A 14,567-nucleotide genomic window follows, 5' to 3' on the forward strand; every position below is an offset into this window, starting at 1 on the left:
ACATGCACCGGTTATCATGACTCCACCGACGGCCACGACAGATGTTATGCCTCCACAGAGTTTTTCGCCAGACTCAGTTGCACCAGCAGAGCCAGCCATAGAGATAGTGAAGATGTCAGCGCCAGAGCCTAAACCCCAGGTTCCATTAGATGTGATTCGCTCTGACGTTGTGGTCACCATATCTTCCTCTTTGTTGGTCAAGGCCCAACCAGTACAGCCAGCACAACTAGTTGAGAGCATTGAGCCAACACAGGTAGCACAGTCCGAGAAGATTGAGGTGATGGACAGAGCCAATGCATTCCTATGACAATAGTTCTGACTCATTCCTGCAGAGGTCAATCCTTCCATTCAATCCCCGAGGCATGGAGAGGCATCCCCAGGAGCAACTGCCATATTGGAGCCACAGGAGGTGGGAGTATCATAGTATGAGGATGCGCCCGAAGAGGAGGCGGCACCAGATGTGTACGTCACTATAGCAAGAGAGGAAGGGATGGATACCGACAAGGAGTGGACTATCGACGATGTGGGAGAAGAGGATTATGGGTCAAATGAGGATAGATGCAAGGCATAACTCAAAGCTATGCAAGTTGTGATGGAGAAAGGATGCATCGTTGCATGTCAGGCTTTGACTCGTAGGAGGGAGTTACATTTGATCCGAGCTTATATTCGGGGGGGTGGTCCTGAGCGTTTTCGCTCCTGCTTTGAGGTCAGGGGATGGCCAGCAGTGGAGACATCGGAGATGTTGGCTAATTGGGCTACAAAGCTTGAGTTGGGACCGTGCAACACTCCGTTGGAGAAGCTAGCACATGAGATAGTGGGGTTATATAAAAGCGTCTACTATGCTCATAGGCGTGCAGAGGCACACAGGGCATAAGAGAGGATCGCAACTGAGAGATCTATGACAGTTGAGAGGGAAACTAGGGAGACATTAGCTATTAAATTGGTTAGCCAGCAGGTAGTATGGGCATCCGAGCGTGCAATGCTTTTGTGAGACAAGGAGACAGTTGAACAAAGACTACAAGCGGCCGAGCAAGAATTGCAAACAGCTAAGGCCTAAGCTATGGACACAGCACTTCTTCTGAAGGAGGCAGTAGAGGTTAACACCCAGACTCAAAAGGATTTATGCGTCTGCACTAATCAAGTGTACGAGTTGCACTGCCAACAGAGCACTTCAGGGACGCCACTTCTTCCCTAGTCTATATCGTTTCTATGTTGTATGTTGTCTCCAAATTTTGTTAGTTTCTGAAGTCACCAAGAGACGACTTTTCTTTTTTGGGGGGGATGATGTCCGACAAAAAGGGTAGTTAGATAGTTACCGATGCGAACACGATTGTGTCGTTTCATTGGCACCGTTTCGGACATTATAAATGTCGTGAACAATTATGTATTTTGGCATCATTATCATTCTACGACATATCATTATTGTGTACGGAAAAGCATTTGATAATGAATAGTATTTTGCATTGATTATATGTTTTCTTTCCTGTTCACCCATGAGCTGAACAGTAAAGAGCTGAGAGGGAGTCATTGTTCAGAGAGAATCTCAACCTTTCGTATTCATGTTCTTAATGCATTCTTCTCTAGGAGAAGACTAAGGTGAAAGCCCTTGTTCCACCCACTATGAGTAGATATGATGGACCACCCTCTGCATTGAGGTATGGTGGAAATGCATTCTTCTCTAGTAGAAGATTGAGGTAAAAGCCCTCGGACCACCCTCTGCGAATAGGTATGGTGGACCACCTTCTGCACTAAGGTATGGTGGAAATGCATTCTTCTCTGGGAGAAGTTTGAGGTGCAAGCCCTTGGACCAACCTCTGCGAATAGGCATGGTGGAAGTCGTACGTAACTCCATGACTTTAATTTTATGTGCTTATGGTGAATTATGTTACGCTAAGATAACATGTGTTTTTATAATAATCCATGTGATGAGAATTTATCATTAACATCTTTGGTTGCAGCTATATGTGTCTGCCTTACTAAAGATCTCTCTCTTGCTAAGAGGGAGTGTTGAAGATTGTAGCTACAATAGAGATCTTTCTCTGATTTAATGAAAGAGAAAAATGGCAGTTATGGTAATCTTCAACTGAAGAAGACATTTGTAATAATATTTGAGATAATATTTAATAACGTGTTATGTGAAGAGGCATGCGTATGGAAATAATGAAGTGCTGATTATTTGGAACTTCAAGAGACCTTTATGTGTAATATGAAGAGTCTCATCTCAATCTATTTATGTGATTATTCAATGTGTTGTATGTAATCAACTGAAAGCTTTGTACTTGAACATTTTTAATATCAAAAAAAGAGATATGTCGCTGGTGTTGTTGGGTTTTTCCCTTCAAGTGGAAGGGTTTTCCCAGGATAAAGTCGTTCCCTTTTGTGCCTTCTTTCTCTTCTTTTCAATTTGTTGTTTATCATTATTTTTGGGCCAAAATATTACTACATCTCATGTAAGCATCCATTCATGCTCATGATATTTAGCATGCAAAAGATTACTCTTCTGCAACAAATATACACTTATACTCTTGTATCTATCAAAACACATTCAGCAAACTAACAAAACTTAATGAGCAGATAGAACCCATCCGTGTTACATCCCAATTTTTGCCTAATTCTTAAATTGCTCATATAGTCGTTGTGCTTTCATGTGAAGTCAATTGACAATAAAAATTTGTTATGATCATGTGAAATAGTAAGATGGCTAATCATTAGGATTTCATGTAAAGATGACATGTTAGTTATTAGTTAAGATGTTATATTGCTATCTTGAAATATTGGGAAGCCAGTTATTCTTTCCTAAGAAGCGAAATGGTAGTTAGCCGTTATGATTTATGATTAATAGCTTGCTAAAATAATGTTGAATATTTTGAAGAATGTGATATTATTGTGGAGGATGTTCTTCTTGCAAGAGCACATTGAAGGTGGGAAGCATTGTCAAAAAAGGAGTTAGGCGAGGGATACCACTTCGCCTAGGAGTTGATAGGTATGAAATATAACCACCAAAGCTAAGGGGTAAAATGGCTAGGCAAGCAAGAGTATATTAAACCATGAGCTACCCGGTCAATAACTGTGCATTGTTAAGAAAACACTACACATTTAATTAAAAATGTAATAGCTTTTGATAATAATGATCTCAAAACTTCATGTGATATTGCCATGCTTTAGTACAATAAATGCCATATCATCTACTTGTACTTGCATATAATCAGATGTATGTATCACATAATATAAGACGTATATGTTAAATAAGTTGTGATATACTAAGCATATATGTGTGTGTACATATGTACACAAGCATAGGCAGGTGGCAAATAACACTATTATGCTAAGGTATTTAGCATGAAATAATATTTCTTGGCAATAGTTTGTCTTTCACTTTGAGCGGGCACATTCCTATAATTTTCTCATTGGCCTTTTCATTATTTTATTTTTGGGTGGCCATATTACGAATATTATTTGTGCCACATTGAGTCAATGGCCAAAGAATCTTGTTACTCTTGCCACCCTTGCATCTTGCTCGTAACTGAGCCGAGAAGGCTATGTTTTGTGTGATGACTCTTGATCAAATATATATCTTTTCTTCTTGGCAAAAACGAGTCACTACCTCATTTTCGATCTCTACTTCTGCTCTCAATATTTTTCTGCAACTTGATACACCTCTGTACAAGCGTTTGCATTCAACATTTCCATAACTCAATGTATAGTCGATCTTTTGCAGCTAAAGCCTCTTGGCATTAGGCATTTCATGCATTAGCAAGTGTTGCTCATACCGTGCAAGCCGACCAATAATCAGGTCATGTTGTTACCTTTGTTATGTATAAATATATTTTGCAAATAGATTGTAAGACATGGCAGAAGCCTTTTAAAGATCTCCAATGTTATTTTATTGTTTACGAATGAAACGATGTTTGTTCCTTGTGTATGGCATGATTGTGTCGAATTGTAATGTCACTCTTTTAAGGGAAGTTCTTACTGAAATATATCCAGCAGGTGCAACTTATACAGGAGTATTGGCAATATACTTCTTGCAATAAGAGATCTATACCTTAAAGATTCAGATTTGTAAACGATCAAACTTCTATACCAATGTGCAATGGCAAGCCAGAATGGGCTGATTACTTAATTAATTAAAGGAAACTATCATTATGTTGCTACCGCCAAAATGGCAATTATACTAGTTCTTATATGAATGCCTAATCATATTCAGATTTCCTTTTGAAATGTCAACGCCAAAATGGCAGAAGAATTGGCCATGCATATTAAAATTTAAATTCAGAATTCTCTTTATTAAGCCTAGGCTAGGTAGGCAGATTATTGGCTATGATTACCATTACTCATTCGTCCACCTGATGAATCATCTAGGAAGACCAACATGGTCAAGATGAAGGGTGTCAGGATGAAATTATTGAAGAAAGGATACTCCTGCATGATAAAAGGAAAAAATCATCAGTAACTCAAACAAGAAAATAAGTTATTAAAAGAAACTGTGTCAGCTCATGATAGTCCTTAATGTAGTCTTGTTGTCAAGTCAAGTGGTGGGTGATCGGATACACAGTGCCCTCACAAATCCTTAGCCAAGGTAGGTTAGTGCATGCTTGTTGCTGTGATCACTAGAGGTCAAAGTGCTAGTAGTTAGAAGATAGGTTGACGGAAGGTGTCCACAGCCTTGTCAGCTGACTAGCCGACACTTTAACACCAAGATGCTCAATGACTGGACAGTGGTGTCCCAAGCCTAATTCCGATGGTAGGGAGGGCCTTTCTCGGTAGAGATTGTGTGGGGATACTTAAGGGTCCCCAATTGGGAGGTTAAGCCCAATGGCAATACTTCTCCTCTCCTCTGATAGCCAAGGCTTGTACAACTCAAGGTCAAAGTGATTTGCAATCATCTATAAATCGAGTACATTATTTTATATTAATATCTTGCAATTTTCAATTAAGAATCATAGTTAGATGTAATGATTGTTTTCATGTATATAGACTAAAACAGTTAGATTAGTTGCTCATTTGCTTGTTATGTTAATAGGAAAATGAGATAAATGCATAAGTAGTTATAACTGCCTTTCATGTTACATTGAAAAGAATGTTATTTTTGGATATTTACAGTTATTTATTAAGTATGAAATTTTAGCATGTTACAATCCGCTTCATACAAAACCCATTTCAACTGAAAAAGACATTACAAAATAGGAAATATGCTTGACATAGTCCTTCCAAGCATCTCAACTTTCAATTAAATGACCTTCGGAGAAGAGACAGTAAACATGATTGGTTCTTGATGAAATATTACTTACCTCAGTTTCTTCAGGATTCATGGAACCTGAGACATTCATGGAACCCGAGACATATACTTCGTCACCTGTCTTCACATGCTTGGCTGCAATTTCTGCCATCTCATCTAAAAACTTTAACGAAAACCTGTAGATAAAAAATGGGTCACGTAAAATTAAGAATATAAATTTTGAAGCCATTCACCAATGATTTTACATAAACTGGCCACAATTGTGTTCATTATCTGTAATATATGGAAAATTAGAAGATTCAAAGGAAATTGTATAGGGAGCATGGTTACAGTGTAAAACATTGAAACAATCAGTCCGGTTCATAAAATATAAAAATATAAAATAAACAGAGAGTAATAGATAAATTTAAAAATACACAAAATAGACAAATAGAGAGTTAAGAGAGAGGGAGAATGTGCGAAGGGGAGAAGGAGAGAATGGGATAAGGAGAGGGAGATACAGTGAAAAGGGAAGAGGGAAAGAATGGGAGAGGGAGAGGGAGAGAGAGCCAATTTTTATATTTCAATTTTTTTTTATATGTTACTATATGTGAACTAGTCAATATTTGTATCTTGATCAGTAAACAATTTATATCCTAAGTAGCTGAATAGGGTATAGGAACAAGTGCAGGTACATGGGTATGAAACGTTGGTATAGCAGAAATGTTTTTAAGGGGCTCCATATATGTTGGGTATGTCCACACACACACACACACACACATATCTGTGTGTTTGTATTAGTGTGTACAGGTGTGTGCACACCAAGGCAGGCGTGTGGGCACATGGGTGGGCGTGTTTGTGCCTGTGTGTGTGTGTCTGTGTGTGTGTACATGTGTGTGCTTGTGTGTACACAAGTAAGCTTGCGTGTGCCTCTGTGTGTGGGTGTGTGTGTGCCTGTGTGTGTCTTTATGGCTGTGTGTATGCAACTAGAAAAATACAAAGTTTCTAATGTCACATACCAATACATGTCTATGGCAGGTTATTCCATATATTTGTGTAGCTAAACAAATTTAGTGCTTCACCTCTGTGAGCATCACCTAGATCCAATGAGTGCTAAGTGTTCCATTTATTCTCATGAGAGATGGATTCATGTGTGAATCACTACTCATGAAACGTGAGTCAATGAGTTTGACTCAAAAACTACACATTTAAATCCTAATAGCAATATCACAAAACAAATTTAAGTTAGAATTCACATACCACTACATATGCTAAGCAAAACTATTACAGATTTCAGATTTTGAAACATAACTAATTTAGATTCAATTTTCGATATCAAAAATATCAAACTAGAGTCTCATGTTATATAGTCATTGTTTAACATAGAAATAATACCTGGAATCAGTTCACTAATCAGAAGCATATGGGTCATCATCAATATCAAGATTGTCATCAAAATTGGCATTGGATGATTGACCCCATTGTTACTTGCACTAAAAGTATGCTAGCTACTTGACTTCTCTATTGGAAAAGATTGTGCAGCAATAGAAAGATCCGAGTCAGTATGCTCCAGTTCTACATCCCACAACTTTGCTGCTCCTTCCTCGTACTCATCATTTTTGTGAGTAAGAAGGTGCAAGTTGGAATGCACATAGACCAAACCCTCAATTTTGCTTGATGCCAACCGATTGTGCTACACTAAATGGATGGACCGTGTACTCCGATTTCATTCAGCTTAAGATGAACTAGCAACCTATTGAAGCAAAGGCAGATGTCATTAGAGTCTCTAAAAACTGAAGTAGATCAAATGACAAATAATATTTTCAAAATGACAACCAGATTTAGAGAGTGGAATAAAAACTATAAACTTACTTGTGATAAAACTTTGGTCGTGAGAAGTTGGAGGTATGGCAATTTGTGTCCATTGAGGTACCACCAAGAGTGAACATCCTTCCAATACTTGTCACGAAGAGCAGCAGGACTGACCAATGGATGCAGCAAAATCAGCAAATTCACTTGCAACTACATCTACCATTTTATTATCAGCGAAGAATTTAGTAACAGCTTTCCTAAACCCATCACCTGCTTTTGCATCACAATATGGTGACACCCTTGTTGGCCTAGAAGGAATCTCTTCACTATCATATTTGAGACAAAATGAGAAAGCAAGAAGATGGAGTGGAGTGGTCATTTTGTTCCATCGTTCAACACAAATTGATTGCATCTCTTTGAAGAAGGTTTCTTAATGGTCTTGCTCTTTTGCATTTATAATGGATCTCATATTCTCAATCATTGAGTCTAGTCCATCATAAACCTCCCCCAAGCATGGCTTATCCATGTCAATAAAGGGAATCATACCTAAGATGGCCTCTCTAAAACTAAGAAGGTATACTGCATGATCCCACCAAGCATCATCGAAAATCGTTAGGTTTACATTTGTTCCTCTCTCAATATGGACTGCCTCCATATATTCCATGCTTGGCTGATGACCATACCAAACAGTGCCTCTTGAACACCAACAAGTCATCTTAAGGCAATTGTATTTAATGCAAATCTAGTCTTGGCAATGTATTTGACAATTTAAAAAAAGTAATTAAATATAAAGAATAATATGTATATATATAATTTTGTCGAAATAAATTATCAAAGTACAACATAAAATTGGATTTTTTGAAACTTGAATTACCTTCAATAGATCTAACTACGAGAATGATCTAAAAATAGCTTGCAAAAAGCGGTGGTTTGTTATGAACATTTGGATCTCATGAGATTCAGCATGAGCATGCACTTCTTTAACTCAAGCTATTTTACTACCCAACTTATGTAGCATGAAGTTGAGTGAATGTACGACGCAAGGTGTGCAAAATATATGTGGGAATCATGCCTCGACTAACATACCAGCTGCTCTATAGTTCTCTACATTGTTTGTAACAACTTGGACAACATTTTGAGGACCTACTTCATTAATGCACTATATAAGAATGTCAGCAATCAATTATGCATCCTTCACTTGGCCCTCACATCAATAACTCTTAGAAACATTGCCCCTTTAGGACACATTGCAATCACACTAATTAAGGGTCTGTTTTTTTTGAGTCCTTCCACCCATCGGAAATTATAGACACATGTTTCTTTCCATGAGGCCTTAATGCGAGCTAATGAAGTTTCTATATTTTTGACCTCCTTTTTCAATAAAGTGGTATACACCTTCTCATATCATGGGCGCGTGTGCCTCTTTGGAGCTTTATTTATTTTTCTTACCATGTCTAACCGATAGAGCAATTGAACAACATTGAATGATAACCGTTTGTATAGAAGCACATAGAAATCATTATTTAATGCCCTCTCCATTGGTCCTTTTGCTCTCTTTGGATTACTAGCCTCGTCTTCATTTCTCCTCATATATGGATGGCTTTCTAAATCGTAACATCAAGAGAAGCACCAGGTGTATGACTATGAGATTATGAAGCATGTGACTTCTGTGAGCCCCTTCCTTTAAGCAATGGATACCCCAACCTACATTCAACCCTTGAATTCGTTGCCTCTTGTTCCTTGATATGTGTTGCTACTTTAGAAGCTAGCATAGATACATCACCTTTTCCTAGACAAAACTTGATTCCCTTTCTAGGAATTTCACATAAAAGCCCTTTCACTCATTTGTAGGAACTTGTATAGTGCACACCACACCTTGGACATATCCGCACACATGTCCCTCCACCTAGAGCATGCTCTAATATTTTCACATGACTCCATAGTAGTGAAGTTGTGTTGACAATAAATGGAATAGTGACTACCCCAATAAATTTTAATAGTGCTATAATAATAGCACTCTAACATTTATACAAAAAAAGCTTTTTAACAAATAATTTCAATTAAATTTAAAGAATTATACTTGATATATTATTGAAATTAAATATGATATTTAAAATATTATTATTTTTTATTCTCAAATAGGCACAATAATTAGCTCTAGGTTTACCATTGTAATTGATTATTTATATTATAAAGTTTATAATATAAAATTATATATAAGATAATATAATATAAACTAATTTCATTTATCAATTTAAAAATTATATACAAGACTATTTAAGTTTGAAATAAAATTTATTTAATGAATTAAAATTTAATACTAATAATAAATACAAAATTAATAGTTTAATTGAAACTTGGAACACCTTATATATAAAGAAATGAAAAAAATGAAAGAGATATATTTTATTAAGGGTTTAATACAATATAAATTGTTAAATTAACATAAAACATTTACATTCAAAAAAATGAAAAAATTGAACTTTTATGTTTTAAGGTTTACTTTAGTTTAAATTTTCAAAATTTATTATTTTGAAAATAAATAACACCCTGCCTTTGAATGTCCAAGGACAAGAAGCTCACCGTCACTGTATGAATGCAAGAGCACAAGAAAGGTATGCATGTTCAATGTCAAGTGAAAGGTTTGCACAGTAAATGCTTGTCAACTATACAGAGGCAAATCAATGTCATTTGCATAGAAGCCATCTAGAGTTGTTTGCACTAAGATTATATTTTTGGTTAAACCACACGGCTACTCAACCCCTAACCAAAAGCAATTGAATGTTGTTTGACCATAATGTCGTTTGCAAGAATTGTCAAGCAAAGGAGCCACACAAAATGAAAAAACAAGTCATGTGAATTGAAAAAAGAGCCACAAACAGAATTTTATGATTTTTTCCCCTCTTAAAAGTCAAACCTATGACTTGAGTCAACTTGGAGTCAACTGTTGAATTGACTAGCAACAATTCCAAAATTCTTGATACGATTTAGACAAAAAAATCATACCATGTTCATGTGCACAAGGATTCAGCTCCGATTCTAACTCTGAATCATTTTGTTTCCAAAGTTGGTGGTTGTAGAGAGTCGATTCGGCTACTAAGTTTTTATCATTTTCTGTAATATCCCTTTCCAAGTATTACTAAAAAACAATTGATATAAAACTTACAAATTTAAAACTGAACAGTAAACCAAATTTTGATATAAATTCCAAAACTTTAATCGATTTCTAACCAGTAGATATGCATACAAGAAAGCTTAGAAAAGATTGTTTGACTTCTCCAATATTCAGTACATATATAAACCAATAGTTAACACAAATAGCCGCCAAATACGTTACAGTATTATACAACAGCAATACAATAACATGCAACAATCCAAAAAAATCCAATCTTATAAACAGCAATAATAGTCAGATTGGCAAATGTAGATAAAACCTGTAAGAAGGCTAGGTTTGCATCCAACCTCCAAATGTTTCTGCAAGGGTTTGCATCCTCAAAGAGATAACCAGTCACTATTTCCAGCTCCTAGATTAATATTTGTTTTTAAATATTATAATCTTCATGCCTACCCATGCGGAGCCTATTGTACTTTTATCACTTTTTCTAATGTGATGCACGCCCTTTTAGGCAATGTGGAATAAAGCACCTTTTTTGTCCTTTAGTCACTTAATCTTCATGCCTACCATGCGGAGCCTGTTGAATCTTCATGCCTACCCATGCAAAGCCTGTTGTATTTTTATCACTTTTCCCAATGTGATGCACGCCCTTTTAGGCAATGTGGAATAAAGCACCTTTTTTGTCCTTTAGTCACTTAAGTGAACATAGTAACTTTTTAAATAAAGTGACAAGTTAAATGAACTTTAAAAGTCACTTAGTCAGTAAACCATAAAATCATTAGGCATCAAAATAACTGACCAAATGAACTCGGATAAGCACATGCAATAGCTCGTTGGAAAGCTCTCGACGAGACGCTTCCAAACCAACACTGAGATACCAAGAATTTTGAACTATGTTTACTTACTAAAACTAGTAAGCATACGGACAACTTGGCCAAAACTACTCTAATGGGTCTGAAACTAGAAATGTCTAAGCCAAATCTCAAACTGAACCCCGTTAAGAACTTTTTCGCCCCCGAAACCTAGGCGAAGTGAGCTGGCAACACAAAATTATAATGTCCCAAAAAAAAGGGACATTACATTTTCCCATAAAACTCGTCCAACTATTAATACTAATGTCTTTTAGTTTCTAAAATGAAAACAGCTTTGGAATAACATAAGAGATAAATTAAGATATGGTTGAGGAGCCTTGCACAACCCAAGTTCAAGCTTGTCAAGGACGACAAGCCTTTCAAGGATATTCATGTCCCCAGTGAGATTGGTAAGGCCAAATAAAAATCAAGGACAATGAAATTTCGAAGGCCAAATAAGAATCAAGTAATTTTATCTGTTGTGATAAGTAAGAACACCTCTTGTTTTATCTGATCATTCTCCTATGTTGTCAAAACTAATCTCCATATTCGTCTTCAACAACAATATAAATCCTCCATATTTGTTGTGTATATGTTCTTGACTCAAAGACTATGTAGCATTCATGTGCACCGGAGAATTTTGGTTTTGCATCCTCTCGTACGTTGACAATAACTATGGAGTGAGATACTTATTGTTTCAATCATTTTTTTATTCGCTGATGGAATATGCTTATGGTTTTTTGAAATGTTTATTGCATATTGTCTTGTCTGAGTATTGTCGTTGATGTTTACTTCTTTGTTGACTACACTCTTCTCATTCCATCTCCTTCATACCTCATGAACTAATATTGTCCTATGTGAGTGCAGGCTTCACAGTTATCCTTCACTAAGTTGGAAACATGTATTCGTTTGATGCCTTACTCCAATCTTCTTGGATTTTTTCTTTTTGTTTTTACAAAATGTGTTTGCTTTCCATTATTAAATTTCTTCTTTCCCTCAGGCTGACAGGAACACGCTCTGATACCACTTGTAATGTCCCCTATCGGAACCTCACATAATTTATCTCTTCTTTCTCAATTGGACTTTCTGCACTGTTTCAATATATTTACCCCTGTATATATTTTTTGGCGTTTTAATATTTCTTTGTATACTTTGATATAAGAAGAGGTGTTTCATTTAATTAATTTTATTATAATAACTATTAATATTATTATTATTATGTTATTATTTATTATTATTGTGTTAAAGGATGCATATGTTCACCTGGGCTCTCAATCTTGGTTAACGGCAGCCCCCAAAGTCTCTTTCAAACAACAATAGGTATAAGACAAGGAGATATCTTATCCCCTTTCCTTTTTATCATCTTTGCAGAAGTATAGGGAAGATCTATCACTCAAACCAGATTGAATAGCAAATGGAAAAGGATCAAGATTGCAGCTAGTGTTGATCTTGTCTCCCACCTACAGTTTGTAGATGACACCTGTTTAATGGGAGAAGCTATGCTTACTGAAGCAAGAATTATTCAAAAGACTTTAGATAAATATAGTGTGACCTCAGGTCAACATATTAATTGGACGAAGAGAAGAAACACGGACCCTCAGCTGCAAAGACACATTTGAAGGATTCTGGGCATGAGAACTAGAAAATTACCACATAAATACCTAGGAATTCCTCTGTTTGAAAGCGCTTGTAGATCCAGTATATGGAAGGAGTTAATTAACAGCTGTGTGAAGAAGTTGGAATGTTGGAAAGGTAAGTGGCTCACATATGTCAGGTGAATTTTAATGCTTCAATCTGTAGTTTCAGCAATCCCTGTATTTTCTATGAGTTGTTTAAACATCCCAATTAAGGTCTTGAGATATTTGGAACAGCGGACGTGGAATTTTTTTTTGGAATGGGTCTCAAGCTGTTGATAAAATCGGCTTGATTGCACGGGAGAAGATTTGCAAACCAAAAAAGGTGGAGGGGTTGGTCAGCATACTTGGCAACTAACAAATAAAGCACTAAGTGCCAAACTTGTTTGGGAAATTGCCTCTAATCCTTCAATGATGTGGGTAAGAATCCTCAAAGCTAAATATCTCAAGTCTATGGAAGATAACCGAATTCTCACTGTTAGAAACCCTCCTAAAGGTTCAGTTGTTTGGAACTTCATGGTTGAATGTAGGGAGGTCATTGTCAACCATTTAACATGGAAATTTGGAAATGGCAGATCTGTTTCTTTTTGGAAGGATTCTTGGAATGGAATGACAGGGCTTTGTGATAATGATGAAAATCAAGGAATTATGAATCTTTTCTCAAACTTATGGGGTGATCAACCTATAGATTATATGGAGGAAAAGATTACCCCTTTAGGCCCACAGTCGGTGGGGAAAGATATTTCCACAATTGGATTAAATGTTCAACAACAAACAGTTATGCAAGGGATCTTTTCTGAATGGAATGTAGCCTTGACAAATCAAAGGGACACTTTGATATGTTGTGCACCTAAAAGTGGAAGTTATTCCGTAAGATTGGGTTATTTCTTGCTTTCAAATCAACATAATGATAATTGACCTTATAGGTTATGCTGGAATAGAGATTGTTTGCCTAAAGCAGGGGCCTTTCATGGATTGCTATACATGAAAGGATATTAACTGAGGCACAAAGAAAGAGATATGATTTTATAGCACACAAAGTGTGTTATGTGTGACAAAGCAACTGAAGATGTTGATCATCTGCTGGTACAATGTGACTTGCTCAATCCTGTTGGATAGAGGTTTTAAAGAAGTTAGGTTTGTCAGGAACAAGCTCCTTGATCTTTTCAAGGGATGGCCAATTGTAGGAAATAAGTTTGCCTTTCAAAACTTTGGATCATATGTCCTTCTATTATCATATGCGAGATTTGGAAAACGTAATTGATGCATCTTCCAAGGTAAGAGTGTATCTCTAGAAAGAGTAAGACATAGAATTGATTCGGCTATTGAAGAAGTTACCCACCACTGCTTTCAATTCATGGGATAGTGCAATTCATACAGTTTGGCCAGGGATAAGGATTCAGTTTAAGAACTATGACAAAGGCTTGAATGGGGTGCATGTGGATAGGAAAACTGTGCCATGGCATAAGCCTGCTAACGGATGAGTCAAAATTAATTTTGACGGTCCTTCTCAAAGTAATCGTGGTGCTTCAGGGTCAGGAGCTATTGCAAGGAATTGGGAAGTGGAGATTATAGCCTTCAAAGCTTTAAAATTAGATGATGGTTCTAATAATGTTGCAGAGGCTAAAGCAGCTCTGTTAGCAATGAAATTAGGGATTTGTTTGAATATTGATAAGCTACATTTACAAGGCGATTCAAAAGTTATTGGTGAAGCAATTCAGCAGAGTAAGATACGTGCATGATATCTCCAAAAATTTATTTTTAATATTACAACACAGTCATTTAAATTCAAGGAATTTAAAATCAGTCAGACATTAACAGAAGGCAACCGTGAGGCAAACATCATTTCAAAGTGGGCAGTTTCTTTTAGAAATAGAAACGAGACAGTGATCAAGGAATTTGATAAAATTAAAATAGCAAAGGATGATCAATTAATG

General features: G+C 36.4%; 1 protein-coding gene across 2 annotated transcripts in view; it reads right to left on the reverse strand.

The window, feature by feature from the left end:
* LOC149533445 (protein OSB2, chloroplastic-like) overlaps positions 1 to 14,567 on the reverse strand; it is a 160,855-nt gene that overhangs the window by 131,317 nt on the left and 14,971 nt on the right. For both annotated transcript variants that reach the window (XM_089807299.1, XM_089807300.1), the window contains exon 2: positions 5,292 to 5,415. In XM_089807299.1, coding sequence (XP_089663425.1) covers positions 5,292 to 5,415 — 124 coding nt within the window. The remainder of the gene's footprint in view (positions 1 to 5,291; positions 5,416 to 14,567) is intronic.

This window comes from Cupressus sempervirens, chromosome 10, assembly GCF_028749045.1.
Source record: "Cupressus sempervirens isolate cs-2001-9-10 chromosome 10, ASM2874904v1, whole genome shotgun sequence".
NCBI classification, from domain to species: domain Eukaryota; kingdom Viridiplantae; phylum Streptophyta; class Pinopsida; order Cupressales; family Cupressaceae; genus Cupressus; species Cupressus sempervirens.